General features: G+C 39.9%; 1 protein-coding gene across 3 annotated transcripts in view; it reads right to left on the bottom strand.

Moving 5' to 3' along the window:
* Positions 1-14,877, bottom strand: part of ZNF197 (zinc finger protein 197) — a 35,623-nt gene that overhangs the window by 18,471 nt on the left and 2,275 nt on the right. Inside the window, exons 2-6 of one of the 3 annotated variants that reach the window (XM_033212285.1) lie at positions 12,642-13,112; positions 11,223-11,355; positions 10,948-11,107; positions 9,947-10,038; positions 9,545-9,671 (exon numbers count right to left, since the gene is read on the bottom strand). In XM_033212285.1, coding sequence (XP_033068176.1) covers positions 9,545-9,671; positions 9,947-9,979 — 160 coding nt within the window. In that variant the 5' untranslated portion in view covers positions 9,980-10,038; positions 10,948-11,107; positions 11,223-11,355; positions 12,642-13,112. Of the gene's footprint in view, positions 1-9,544; positions 9,672-9,946; positions 10,039-10,947; positions 11,108-11,222; positions 11,356-12,641; positions 13,122-14,877 lie in introns of all 3 variants that reach the window. The other 2 variants (XM_033212283.1, XM_033212284.1) reach the window with 2 other exon arrangements.

Here is a 14,877-nt window from a genome sequence, read left to right as displayed (position 1 = left end):
AGGATCTTCAAATGACTTTAAAACATTCTAGGAAGGCACACTTTAATATGCATACAAAAAGGATAAACTTTTCACTAAATTAAGGTACAAAGAATAATGCTACACTGACAAGATGTTGTAAATGGATTAACATACAACTCAGGTTGAGACATTTTTAAGTGCTTTGTCTTCAGGAAGCAGATGGAAAAATACAAATAATGCTGAGAAAACAGAAGGAAGGAAAACCAGAGAGAAAACATAGGATCTTATGGAGGTGGTTCATATCTAAGGAACTTGGATAGAAGAGCAAGAACCATTTGTATTACAAGTAACTTTCTTTTTTATTTTCTTCATGTTAGAAAGATGGAAACTTTAAGGGAAGCAAAATATATGTAAGGACTCTGAAAGGCAATTTTTAATTTTTGAAAAGTCAAAGGCATGAATACTTTTTAACTGGTTGAAAGCAATTAACCAACAGAAAAGAAATCCATTGAAAAGCAACTTAATTCTTAGAATACATATATTACTCCTACTCCGTTTAAAATTAAGAAATGGAAAATTTTTTTTTTTTTTTTTTTTGAGACGGAGTCTGGCTCTGTCTCCCAGGCTGGAGTGCAGTGGCCGGATCTCAGCTCACTGCAAGCTCCGCCTCCCGGGTTTACGCCATTCTCCTGCCTCAGCCTCCGGAGTAGCTGGGACTACAGGCGCCCGCCACCTCGCCCGGCTAGCTTTTTGTATTTTTAGTAGAGACGGGGTTTCACCGTGTTAGCCAGGATGGTCTCGATCTCCTGACCTCGTGATCCGCCCGTCTCGGCCTCCCAAAGTGCTGGGATTACAGGCTTGAGCCACCGCGCCCGGCAAGAAATGGAAAATTTAAAATTCATTTTAAAAAGTCAGGTCCATTATGAACTCCCTTAATTACACATAAAACGTAAAAGAAGAAATACAGAAAGAAAAAGGAAAATAGAATAAAAGTAAGAAAACATCTGTAAAATGATGAGGCTGAACTAATCTCCAAGGTTCCTATCTACTCCAATAGTCTCAAATATTTTAAAATATGAACAGTATGAAAATGTTTTGGAAGTTTACTTTCAAACTACCCAAGTGTGAGAGAAATTATGAGCCAGTTCCCCCAAACTGTCTAATAAGTAAAGTTATGTGAATAACAGTAACATCATCTTCTCTTTGCATATAACAATACTTTTCTTCTATCTAAACAGCGAGAGAAGATAAGAGTGCAGCCATTTTATTTCATTATACATTCCTTTAAGTTTATGAGAGGATGAGGATGGTAAAGATCCAATAAATATTAACTTGAACTACAGACATTCTTAGGTCAGGCCCTCATATCTTATCTCAACTGCCTTTCTCTCTAGGACTCAGGCAGGACTGCCAATCACACTACCCAACTACCTGGCTGCAGGGATGGGTATTGTCTTAGGCCTATCCAATGCTGGTACTTCAGTTTCCTTATTCACAGTGAGGTTTCAAACATAAGGAGAGGCCGGGCACGGTGGCTCATGCCTGTAATTCCAGCACTCTGGGAGGTTGAGGAGGGCGGATCACTTAAGGTCAGGAGTTTGAGAACAGCCTGGCCAACATGGTGAAACCCTGTCTCTACTAAAAATACAAAAATTAGCTGGGCATGGTGGTGCACACCTGTAATCCCAGCTACTCAGGGTGCTGAGGCAGGAGAATCACTTGAACCGGGGAGGTGGAGGTTGCAGTGAGTCGAAATCACACCACTGCATTCCAGCCTGGGTGACAGAGCAAGACTCCATCTCAAAACAAAACAAAACAAAACAAGAACAAAACAAACGAAAAACAAAGACAAGAAGAATGCTGGTGGAGAAGGGAGCTGCTTCTATATAATGAAACAAGCTTTAAGGAAATGAAGTGTTACAAGTAGTTAAACTGAGATGGAAAATGGTTAAGAAATTAGGAACTCTTGTATCAGTAGCTAATTAGCTGGTTAAACTATTTAATGTTTTTAGCTTAGGAATCAGACTATATACGGGCCTCTTGAGCTTTTTAAGACTTTGTAGAAAAATGTCAGAATGATAGAGGGAGCTGGTTACTTTCCATAACGTTTGGTGAATGAAGCCTGCAAGAAAGAGACACAGGCTTTCCTACCTCTAACACTCCCTGCCTTTCATCTGCCCCAATTCATGCGTACCTTCTGTCAATGATCTTTCCAATATGTAAATTTGATCATGTCACTTACCTGCTCAAAACACCTAACTCTTCATTGCCTACAGGACAAAGCAGAAATAACCAGTGGAGTCAAAGGGATATCTTCACCCACTGCCTATTTTTCTGGTATCTATTATTGTCAGTATCTCTTACGCCCCTAGACTCTAGCCACAGTGCCCAAACATGTCATTTCTTGCCTCTCTATCACTGCCCGTGTTCTTTCCTCTTCCTGAATTGCTCTTCCTCTTTCCAAGTCACCATCCAAGCCCGTACCTATACCCTTTAAAACTAAGCTCTAAAGTCACTCTCTGGACATTAACATTGATCTTAAAAAAATAAAAAGGAGTATAAATGATACTACCAATGATACTGTGCCAATAAATTAAGACAACTTAGATGAAATAGGCAAATTCCTAGAAAGCCACAAACTACTAAAACTGACTCAAGAAAGGGAAAATCTGAGGAGGTCTACAGCAGGGAAAGAAATTGAATCAGTAATTAAAAAAAAAAAAAAATTACCCCCACCCCCTGCCCACACACAAAAAGCCCAGGCCCAGGTTGCTTCACTGGCAAATTCTACCAAACCTTAGAAGAATACCATTTCTTCACAAATTCTTCCAATAAACAGAAACATTTCCCAACTAATTCTATGAAGCTGGTATTGCCCTGATAGCAAAACCAGACATAACCATCACAAAAAAGAGAACTATAGATAAATACAGCTTATGAATACAAACAAAGAAATCCTCAACAAAATGCTAACTAACCAAATCTAGCAGGACATAAAAAGAATTATACACCACGACCAGGTGAGATTTATCACAGGAAAATAATGTTGGTATAACACTAGGAAACCAATTAATGTAATATACCATATCAACAAAATGAAAAACAAAAACCACATCGTCATGACAATAGATAAAACACTCCTTAGTGATAAAAACACTCAACAAAGTAGGAATAGAAGGGGATTTCTGGCCAGGCACAGTGGCTCATGCCTGTAATCCCAGTGCTTTGGCAAGCCAAGGTAGGTGGATCGCTTGAGGCCGAGAGTTTGAGACCAGCTTGGGGAACATGGTGAGCCACTGTCTCTACAGAAAAAAATAAAATAAAAATAAAAACAAATAATTAGCTTGGTGTGTGCCTGTGGTCCTAGATATGTGGGAGGCTGAGATAGATTAGGAGGATTACTTCAGCCCAGGAAGTTGAGGATGTAGTGAGCCGTGATCGCATCACTGCACTTTAGCCTAGGCAACAGAGTAAGACCCTGTTGAAAAAAATTAAAATAAATTATATTTCATGGTGGAAGACTGAATGGGTTCTCTCTGAGAACAAGAACAAGAAAAGGCTATCTGCTCTTGCCACTTTTAGTCAACATGTACTGGAGGTTCTAGCCAGAGCAATTAGGTAAGAGAAAGAAAGAAAAGGCATCCAGATCGTAAAGGAAGAAGTAAAATTACCTCTATTTGCAGATGACAAAATCTTGCATATAGACAATCCTTAGAAATCACTAAAAAACCATTAAAACTAATAAATAAGTACAGTAAGATTGTAGGATACAAGCTCAACATATAAAAATCAGTCTGACATGGTGGCACACACCTGTGGTCCCAGCTACTCAGTAGGTTTAGGCTGAGGAATGCTTGAGCCCAGGAGCTCAAAGTCAGCCTGAGAAACGTATAAAACCCCATCTCATTTAAAAAAAAAAAAAAAAGTGGTATTTCTATCCATTAGTATTAAATAATCCACAAAAGAAATTAATAAAACATTTATAATAGTCTCAGAAACAAGATCAGGATAAATTTAACAAAAGAAGTGAAAAACTTATATTCTGAAAACTACAAAACATTATTGAAAGAAGCTGAAGGCTTAAATAAATGGAAAGAAACCTCATGTTCAAAGATTAAAAGATTTAACATTAATAAATGGCAGTACTCCTCAAACTGATCTACAGATTCATTGCAATCTCTATCAAAATCTCAGCTTGTTTCTTCAAAGATATTGACCAGCTGATATCAAAATTAGATGGAAAGTCAAGAGACCTAGAGTAGCTAAAACAATCTTGAAAAAGAACATAGTTGGAGGACTCACACCTTTTTATTTCAAAATGTACTATGAAGCCAAAATAGTAAGAGAGGGTGATACTGACATAAGGGTAGACATATAGATCAAATGACTAGAATTGAGACTTTAGAAATAAACTCTCATATTTATAATCAACTGTTTTTTTTTAAAAGGGTGCCAAAACAATGCAATGGGGAAAGCACAGTCTTTTCAACAAATGGTGCCTGGGATAAATGGTGCCACATGCAAAAGAATGAAGACGGATCCTTGTCTCATACTATATACAAAAATTAACTCAAAATGGATAAAAGACTGAAATGTAAGAGCTAAAACTTAAAAGAAAACATAGACATATATCTTCCCAGCCCCAGATTAGTGACGGTTTCTTAGATATGACACCAAAAGCAGAAGCAACAAAAGAAAAAAAAAACAAAACTGGAACTCATCAAAATTAATGACTTTTGTCCTTGAAAGGATACCATCAAGTAAGGGAAAAGTCACCAGGCCCAGTGGCTCATGCCTGTAATGCCAGCACTTGGGGAGGCTGAGGAAGGAAGATCGCTTGAGGCCAGGAGTTCAAGACCAGCTTGGGCAACACAGTAAGACTGTCTCTACAAAAAATTTTAAAATTAGCCAGGCTGATGGGGTGCATTTGTAATCCCAGCTACTCGGGAGGCTGAGGTGAGAGGATCGCTTGAGCCCAGGAGTTCAAGGCTGCAATAAGCTACGATCGCACCACTACACTCCAGCCTGGGCAACAGGGCAAGACCCCACAGAATGGGAGAATATACTTATAAGTCATGTATCTGTTAAGGGACTTATATATAGAATATATAAAGAACTCTTACAACTTAGTAATAAAAAGACACATAACCCAGTTAAAATACAGACAAAGAATCTGAATAGACAGTTTTCTCCGAAGACATACATATAGTCAATAAGAACATAAAAAGTTGCTCGACATCATTAACCATCAGGGAAATGCACATCAAAACCACAGTGAGATATCATTTCAAACCCACTAGGATAGTTAAAATAAAAAAGACAGATAATATCAAGTGTTAGGGATGATGTAGAGAAACTGGAACCCTTATACACTGCTGGTAGGAGTGTAAAATGGTGCAACTGCTTTGGAAAACAGTCTGGAAGTTCCTCAAATGACTAAATATAGACTTATCATAAGACCTAGCAATTCTACTCCTAGGTAGAAATGAAAACTTATATCCACACAAAACATTGTACACAAATGTTCACAGCAGTATTATTCATAATGGACCAAACGTGGAAGTACCTAAGTGTTCATCAACTGATAAATGGAGATATATCCATTCAATGGAATATCTGGCAATAAAAAGGAATAAAGAACTGATACCTGATACAACATGGATGCGCCTTAAAACACTATGCTAAGTAAAGGAAGCCAATCACAAATGACCACATATTGCATGATTCCATTTATATGAAATGTTTCAAATACACAAATCTATAGAGGTAAAAAGCAGATTGGTGCCTGCTAGGGCTGGATTGGAGGAATGAGTTAGGTGAAATGAAGGTGGACTGCTGAAGGGTTGATGAAAAAAATTTTTTTTTTTTGAGACAGAGTCTCACTCTGTCGCCCAGGCTGGAGTGCAGTGGCATGATCTTGGCTCACTGCAAGCTCTGCCTCCCAGGTTCGCGCCATTCTCCCGCCTCAGCCACCCGAGTAGCTGGGACAACAGGCGCTGGCCACCTGGCTAATTTTTTTGTATTTTTAGTAGAGATGGGGTTTCACCCTGTTGGCCAGGATGGTCTTGATCTCCTGACCTCATGATCCGCCCGCCTCGGCCTCCCAAAGTGTTGTGATTACAGGCGTGAGCCACCACGCCCAGCAGAAAATGCTTTTAAATTACTGTGGTAATGGTTGCACAACTCTGTGAATACCCAACAACCACTGAACTGTACACTTTAAATGGTGAATTTTATGGTATGTTAAATATACCTCAGTAAAACTGCTATAAATCTTTCCCTCCTGGTGGAGGAACTGGGAACCATCCATTTCCTCCTCCCACTGTCCCAATCCTTCCATCATTCCCAGGCTCCTATGGGCTCACATAAACTTATGCATACTTTTATTATACAGAATGTGCCAAATTACATTGTAATTATAAGTGGAAATGTCTATCTCTCCAATTTGAATGTACTTTAAGGCAGGGGCTAAGCCTGACACAGGAGGTACTCAATATTTCTTAATACTTTCCTTCAAATTTTAGTCCAATCTCCTAAAGAAATATATACAAACATTTTACACACTGAAGTAGTATGTACAAGTTATCTGGGAGTCTGCTTTTCTACCACAGTTTATCGATGCATGAAAATTGGGTACACAGAGTTGTCATAATATTTGATAGTGTCATAATATACTATTAGGTCAAAACACCATGCTCTGCTTAGTACTTTCTCTTAGGGAATTTGTTTTGCCCAACTTTTAACCATCATAGTTACCTGGGACTATTTTTAGACATATGACTTTTATTTCCTCTTTTTAAACCATTTCTTTAATGTATCCCCCTCAAATCAGAGTTACTAAGTCAGTGGGAATAAACACTGGGCATCTGCTTGCCCGAAGCCCCAACATTGGAGTGCACATTTTTTTTTTATTTATTAAAGTACGTTCAAGTTTCTTTTTCTTCAAAAAGCTGGAATAATCAAGCAACTACATTATTTTATTGTTTTTTTTTTTAGTTTAACTCTTAGACCTATCTGGAATTTATTTTAGTGTACAGCATGAGGTATGGGTCCCTAGTGAGTATTTTTCATAAAATCAGCCAGTTAATCCATATAGTCTATTTTAAAATTTTTAGAAAAGATTGATGATCAAATAAATACCTTTGGAACTACTGAAAGCCACTTGGGTTAAAAAACAAGCTAGGAGGGTGGTGCATGACTAGAGTCCCAGCTACTCGGGAGGCTGGGGTGGGAGGTTTGCTTGAGGCCAGGAGTTTGAGGCCAGCCTGGGCAGTGTAGTGAGACTGCCATCTCAAAAAACAACAAAACCCCTCCACAAGATGTCTGTGTCATTCTATATATCAAGAGAAATTGATAAATATCAAGACAGATTAAAGCTTAAATATCAAAATAAAATGATAAAAAATATTAAGAAAATACAGCTGGGCACAGTGGCTCACGCCTGTAATCCCAGCACTTTGTGAGGCTGAGGCGGGTGGATCACCTGAGGTCAGGAGTTTGAGACCAGCCTGGCCAACATGGCAAAACCTCATCTCTACTAAAAATACAAAAATTAGCTGAGCATGGTGGTGGGTGCCTGTAGTCCCAGCTACTTGGGAGGCTGAGGCAGGAGAATCACTTCAACCCAGGAGGCAGAGGTTGCAGTGAGCTGAGATCGCGCCATTGCACTACAGCCTGGCCGACAAGTGAAACTCCATCTCAAAAAAAAAGAAAATACAGGTGGGTTTAAAAAATAATTTTATGAGGAAAAAGACCAGTAAGACCATACAGGAAAATACTCCTAAGTTTGACAACATAAAAGGTTTTCTAAGGCTTAAAAAAAAATTAATAAATAATATTGAAAGGCAGACAAATGGGAAAAACATATGCAACAACTGACATAGCATTAGCAGTAGTTCTATATATAGGAAGTGTATGAATAGGAGTAAAATGACGAATATGAAGAGATTTCAATCACACTAATAATGAAACCATGAAAAACAAACAAACAAAAGATGGTATTCTTTATCTACCTAGCAAAGATTTAATTAAAAGACTGACCAAATCATGAGCATATCCAGGGGAAATTGGCTCTTCTGTGTGCTCTTTCTGCGGGAGTTTAATTCAAGTATCATTGGTAGAAAATAATTTGCGAATATGTATCAAAGTATAAAATCTACAGACGGACCCACCACTGCCACTGCTGAGATACTAAAGGATACAGTCTCAAAAGTGTGAAAATATACAGTATAAATTATTAAAGACAATAAAATAATAAAGTTGCTAGGTACAAAATTAATATACAAAAAACCAGTACTTTCATATATGCAAATGATAGTCAATTAGAAAATATCAGAAAAGACTCTAATTCCAAAGAATAAATATTACCAGAAATATGCAAGATCTAGGCGATTTTAAAACATGCCTGACACATACAAAGACAGTACAGAAAAAATGGAATGTTATGGAATGTTCTTGACTAGAAACAAATATAAACATTCAGAATCATAAAGCTGTCAATGTAAAGCATGATACACGGACCATGCAACACTCTGCAGCCATTTAAACTGATACTTTAAATCTGTATTTCAGTCAAAATTAGTTCCTGTGGCTGATTACCCAGTTCTGAATGTGGAATTCTCCAACTTGAAGAATTCTATACTTTTCTTCAAGTTCCAGTATAAATGCTACCTCTTTTATGGCCTTTCCTAATCCCCAGGAATGAAACTTATTGCCCTGTTTTCTGCATTTCCATCACACCAGGTTTATGCCACTCTTGTACCAATTATTTTACTATGCCTTGCATATTTAATATTCCTGTAATAAACTCCTAAACCATCATAGGCTATTTAAGGGCAGAATCACATCATTTTCACAGCTGTACCACGATAGGTATTTAATGTTTGCTGGAAGCAAAAATGGCTAACAAAAATTTTTGAAATATTCTTCTATTATTTATCAAATGAATCTATTTTAGAATATATAATTTTAAAATTATATTAGCAACAATTTAGAATTGTGGGAGTACTCAGTACAAATGAAGGCAGAGCAAAAGGAGTATTCTTACACATCACTGCTAAGAACAGAGAGAACAGGGATTGCTACAGAAAGTAATTTGGCAATATGAAGCAAGAGCCTTAAAGCCATTCAAACACTTATGCCCAGTAATTGTACCTGTAAAAATAATAAAACATTTTAGAATGCCTTAGGCACAGAGACAGATGATTATTATAGCAATTATCCAAAATAAGGAAATGGCTGACTGAATTATGGTACAAATCATATAGCCAATATAGATAATAACTGCAAAGAGTTTGTAACATGTGAGAACACACACAAGGAAAGCAAGCTATAAAACTGTACACAGACACACAAACACACACATTTGAACAATGTAAAAAATCCCTCAAACATATAGAAAAAACAGAAAGGTAATATATCAAAATGATAATAGCTATCTGGAAATAGTGATGTTAAGGAAGGTTTTTTTTCTTCTTTGTAATATTCGGTGTTTTCCAAAATAAGTATATGCTACTTTTATAATCAGAAAACAAATAAAGGCTGGTAAAATAAAGGTAAGCATCACAGAAAGAAGAGTCCTTACCTAGGGAGGTCACATTTCCATAATTCTCCAGCATCACATCCCAGTACAAGGCCCTCTGGATTGGGCCCAGACATGCCCATTCCTCTGAAGTGAAGCATACTGACACCTCCTCGAACATCACCAACTCCTGAAATAACAGGTGTGTGTGAGATTACCAATGCCCAGGAAGTTGCCTGTCAAAAGTTCCCTTCACTCCTGGGGAAGGAATACACTGTGAGGCTGTGAGTGTACAACAGACATCAGGGAGACATAAGGAGATCACATGTAAAGTCTGTCTTCCAATAGCATAGACCTTGATTTAGAAATGGGAACTGACTGGACATCGAAGCACAAGGATGAGAGAGGGCACTTCAGCCACAGTTAGGCTGTGCAGTTGGGAAGGAAAGAGGATGTAAACCTTACCTGGGGCTGGGCTGTTAGGAGCATAAGTGCCATTAATTGATTTCTTGGGTTCTCTTCCTGGGAAAGGGCAGAAGCTTCAGGGGCAGGAGAATCTGAGGAAGGAGAAAAAGCTGCATATGGGACCTACAAATCTTTTCTGAGTGACCCCCACTTGCAGAGCTGGAATAACACAAAGAGTAGGAATACGAATGGATACGAGGCTGGGCCCGGTGGCTCACGTCTGTAATCCCAGCACTTTGGGAAGCCGAGGCAAGGGGATCACGAGGTCAAGAAATTGAGACTGGGCCGGGCGCGGTGGCTCAAGCCTGTAATCCCAGCACTTTGGGAGGCCGAGACGGGCGGATCACGAGGTCAGGAGAGCGAGACCATCCTGGCTAACACGGTGAAACCCCGTCTCTACTAAAAAATACAAAAAACTAGCTGGGCGAGGTGGCGGCGCCTGTAGTCCCAGCTACTCGGGAGGCTGAGGCAGGAGAATGGTGTGAACCCGGGAGGCGGAGCTTGCAGTGAGCTGAGATCCGGCCACAGCACTCCAACCTGGGTGACAGAGTGAGACTCTGTCTCAAAAAAAAAAAAAAGAAAGAAAGAAATTGAGACCATCCTGGCAAACATGGTGAAACCCTGTCTCTATTAAAAACACAAAAAAATTAGCTGGGCATGGTGGTGCATGCCTGTAGTCCCAGCTACTCGGGAGGCTGAGGCAGAAGAATGGCTTGAACCCGGGAGGCAGAGATTGCAGTGAGCTGAGATCGCGCCATTGCACTCCAGCCTGGGTGACAGAGGGAAACTCCGTCTCAAAAAAAAAAAAAAAAAAAAAAAAAAGGATACAAGATCAGAGGGGCCCAAGAAAGAAAAAGCGAACAGCAGGAACAGCAGAAAGAAACTGGCACTGTAAGAGATTCCTAGACAGGGTAGCAGAGGAAGCAACTCCCTGGAAGTAGGGGGACGAGCCACAGAAAGGGTCCTGGAACAGCCCAAAGCCCAGAGCACTGAGTAAATACCATGCTGAGGATCCTGGAGGTTGAATGCCACTAGGTCAGTAGGAGGATGCGGGCAAATTTCAGCTGCTATGTGGCTGCCAGGAAGTACAGGAGGAAGTGTTGTTCCTGGGGCACTCACCGCCTTCTGGAGAGTGTCCTGATCCTGGACAAGGACTGGAACCTGGAAACAAGTAAAATAAGCTGGTTCTTCTTGTTCCTTAAGAAAATTGACTCACCTAAGCACTGTGGACCTCTTTCTGCCCACAATCTAGAACTGTGAGATCAGAGAGACCCACCTCAAGTATGGAGCATCAAAACAGCAGTAAAGCTTTGCATTGAGAACAATGGAGCTGCCCTCGAGCCCCACTCATGGCACTGGTGACCTCTCCCAGAGGAGACTGTACAGAACGGTGGGAACAGAAGCCAGACCTGGGTGTGGGTTAAGGAGGGAATGGGAAGTAATAAGCAGTAATTAAGAGCATGGATTTTAGCTTCAGACTTAGTTTTAGATTGGACTTCAGTCACATCTCTTCTACTTATTTACCATCTGCTTATTGACCCCTTTACCTAACCCTTTGTGCTCAAATACAACTAACACTAAAATTGGCACCAAGACACTTGGGTTTTGAGGCCAGCTAGACGTCTGCCTCAGTTTCCTGCTTTCTCAAATCAGGATATATTAGTAATTTGTAATGAAATATATAGCTCTAAAATTTTCCATATTATGATTAAAACAAACAGGCCCATCCTTAGTGTCACACCCAAGTTTGGGTTATGATTCAGATGTCTTATACAGAAATGTTTTTAGTGAGCTACAGATGTACAGAAAGAAATCTCACACACATGAGATGCTACATTAAGATTCCAATCTAATGGCCAAGGATATAAATCTTATCAGAAGCAAATATCTTAGCCCAGTCCCTTGGCTTACAGATCTCTAGTAGGGCACACAAGAGATCTTACCAAGATTTGGAAAGCTTCATTCGTGTTATACTACTGCCATTTTATGTATGTATGTATGTACATACGTATGCATGTATTTAAAGACAGTATCTCACTACATCATCCAGGCTGGAGTGCAACGGTATAATCATAGCTCACTGCTGCCTCAACCTCCTGGGTTCAAGTGATCCTCCCACCTCAGCCTTCTAAGTAGCTGGGAGTTCAGGCACTCGCCACTACACCTGGCTAATTTTTAATTTTTTTGTAGAGATGGAGTCTTCCTATGTTGTCCAGGCTTGTCTTGAACTCCTGGCCTCAAGTGATCCTCCCACTTCAGCCTCCCAAAGTGCTGGGATTACAGACATGAGCCACTGTGCCTGGCCTGCTATTGCCTTTTATACTCTAGGCTTTCATTACCATTCCAAACAGAATTATAGAAACCATACATAGGCTTCTGTTTAGGGAAAAACTTTTCAACATTTCTTCTTCAGGTTCTTGATCCAAACTCAGCATTAGCAAGCATTACCCAGGGGACAAAACAGAGTCAATGTTTTTATGCTGCTTCTGAGTTGGACCCAAAGACCTCAACATAAACCCGTTTCTCTACAGACATATTCTATGGTCTGAATACTCATGGGCCTGCTTTAATTATCGTTAGGGTTGCTAGTGTGCTATTAATTTTTAATGAAAATCACAGGATCACCCTCTAGCCCAGCCTCAATTCTTTCCTTCCTTTCATCCCAACACCCATCACCCCTCTCGGCCTTTCTCACTTGTATTGCTGGTCCATCAAGGTCTTTCTGCAGCTCCTCTACCAGGGCCACAGCCTCCTCGCCACTTCCAGGGTGATGGAGCTGTACCCAGGTCCGAATCTCCCCAGGCAGGATGCTCAGAAACTGCTCCAGCACCAGCAGCTCCAGGATCTGTGCCTTGGTGCGTGCTTCTGGTCTCAGCCACCGGCGACAGAGTTCCCTGAGCCGGCTCAGGGCCTCCTGGGGTCCAGATGTCTCATGGTAACGTAATTGTCTAAAGTGTAGGTGGGAGGTCTCCCAAACAGAGGAGCTGCTTCCTTGGAAGCTGGTTCCCCATTTCCAGGTATCATCCTTCCCCTTCACAAGGCCCTCTTGTCTCAGAGCATTGTGGGCCCAATTATCTCTTGTCATTGTTGTTTTTTGAAAAAGGCTCCTCTCCAGTCCAGGTCTCCTTAATCCTTGACTTCTTCCTTAGAGCTTGGAGAGTATCATCTACAAGATCTCAAGAAATCATTGTTAAAGTTAGCCCAGAGAAACAACTGAGCTTTACAGGCCCCAGTCAGCTCCCAGTACTAGAGAGAACCTTTGTCAGTGCAAGGTTCCAGGTTCTAGAGAGTGCTTCCTCTGACAGAAACCCCCTGCCTAAGGCTCTGGGACACAAACACTCATGTTATCCGCACGACTGCTGAAACCAAACATATGAACTTCCTTTGGTCTTTATTCATAGGATCCCTTCATCTAATCACAATAGACTCTTTACCACTCTAACAGTGAGCATCCTGACTACTCCTGTGCAACCTGGAACAAGTACCTCACTTCTGAACCTTAGTTTCTTAACCTGTAAAATAGGGATAGTAGCAGTTCCTACCTCATGGGGTTGTGATGAGAATTTGATGTATAATACATTTCAAGTTTTTGAACAGTGCCTGGTATATGGGTTTAAATGTTACTTATTACCTTTCTGTAACTAGCACTCTTTCCTATGTTCTGCAGAGTTAACAAGTAATCATTAATCATGATACATATGAGATAAAATCCCAACCACCTCCTCAATTAACAAAGAAAGGATGAATTAAGTTCTGTGTAGTTTTGCTCTATATGCCTTTAATTCTCTGAAAATTGTTCATTCTGTTAATCAAAATATTTGGATAAATTTCCCATTTTTTCTTTTCCTTTCACATCTAGTCCCACAGATGGATAAATATGAATAAGGTTTTATTATACAGAATTTAGACTTGCTCTCTAGAAATCATCTGTTCTTTAGAAATAACACATTTTTCTAATTATAAAACAAAAATTTATAAAACCAGAAAACACACAAAACCAGAAAACAATCACTGCTATTATTCTGAACTATGTCCTTATCACAATTTAATTGTCATAGATTAATTCTAACTTTCCCCAATTATTAATAAGGTCACAATGGCTATCCTTGCTAACAAATTTTTAGTTACATCTCTGCTTATTTCTTCAGGATAAACTCCTAGGAGAAAATTGTTGGGTTAAAGGGTACAAACATTTTTAAGCTTTTAAGGTTATAATAGTTATATCACCATCAGAAAGCATATGAAAGCATCCTCTTTATTTGAACACATAGACCCTTAAAGACAGCTTGCTTATAACAAATAGGGGAGTCAGAAATATAAACACAATTTCAATATAATGTTTAAGTACAAGTAATAGGAGAACATAAAACTACAGAAAGGATTCACGAAAGGTACTTTTTTTTTTTTTTTTGAGATGGAGTCTCACTCCGTCACCTAGGCTGGAGTACAGTGGCGTGATCTCAGCTCAAAACAACCTCTGCTTCACGGGTTCAAGCAATTTTCCTGTCTCAGCCTCCCAGGTAGCTGGGACTACAGGCTCGCACCACCATGCCCAGGTAATTTTTGTATTTTTGGTAGAGATGGGGTTTTGCAATGTTGGATGATCTCAATTTCTTGACCTCGTGATCTGCCCGCCTCGGCCTCCCAAAGTGCTGGGATTACAGGCGTGAGCCACCGCACCCAGCCATGAAAGGTAATTTTGGACTGGGCTTTTAAGGAAAAATAAAAGGATCATTGGACTACGAGGAAAAACATTCCAGGAAGAAAGAAACTCTATTTTCAAAAGCAAGGGAGGACACATAACTCTGTGAAGGAAGACCAGAGAAGGAAAGTGAACTTTGGAGGCAAGAGTGTAGGAGTAGAGCAGAGAGGTAAACAGAAGTTGAATTCTAACTACGGCTCTTGAGAGGCAGTATTCTGAGGAGATGATC

This window comes from Trachypithecus francoisi, unplaced genomic scaffold (genome assembly GCF_009764315.1).
Source record: "Trachypithecus francoisi isolate TF-2019V2 unplaced genomic scaffold, Tfra_2.0 Lachesis_group0, whole genome shotgun sequence".
Lineage (NCBI taxonomy): Eukaryota > Metazoa > Chordata > Mammalia > Primates > Cercopithecidae > Trachypithecus > Trachypithecus francoisi.
Note: the sequence above shows the minus strand (reverse complement) of the source record. Positions and strands in the feature narration are given on the sequence as shown.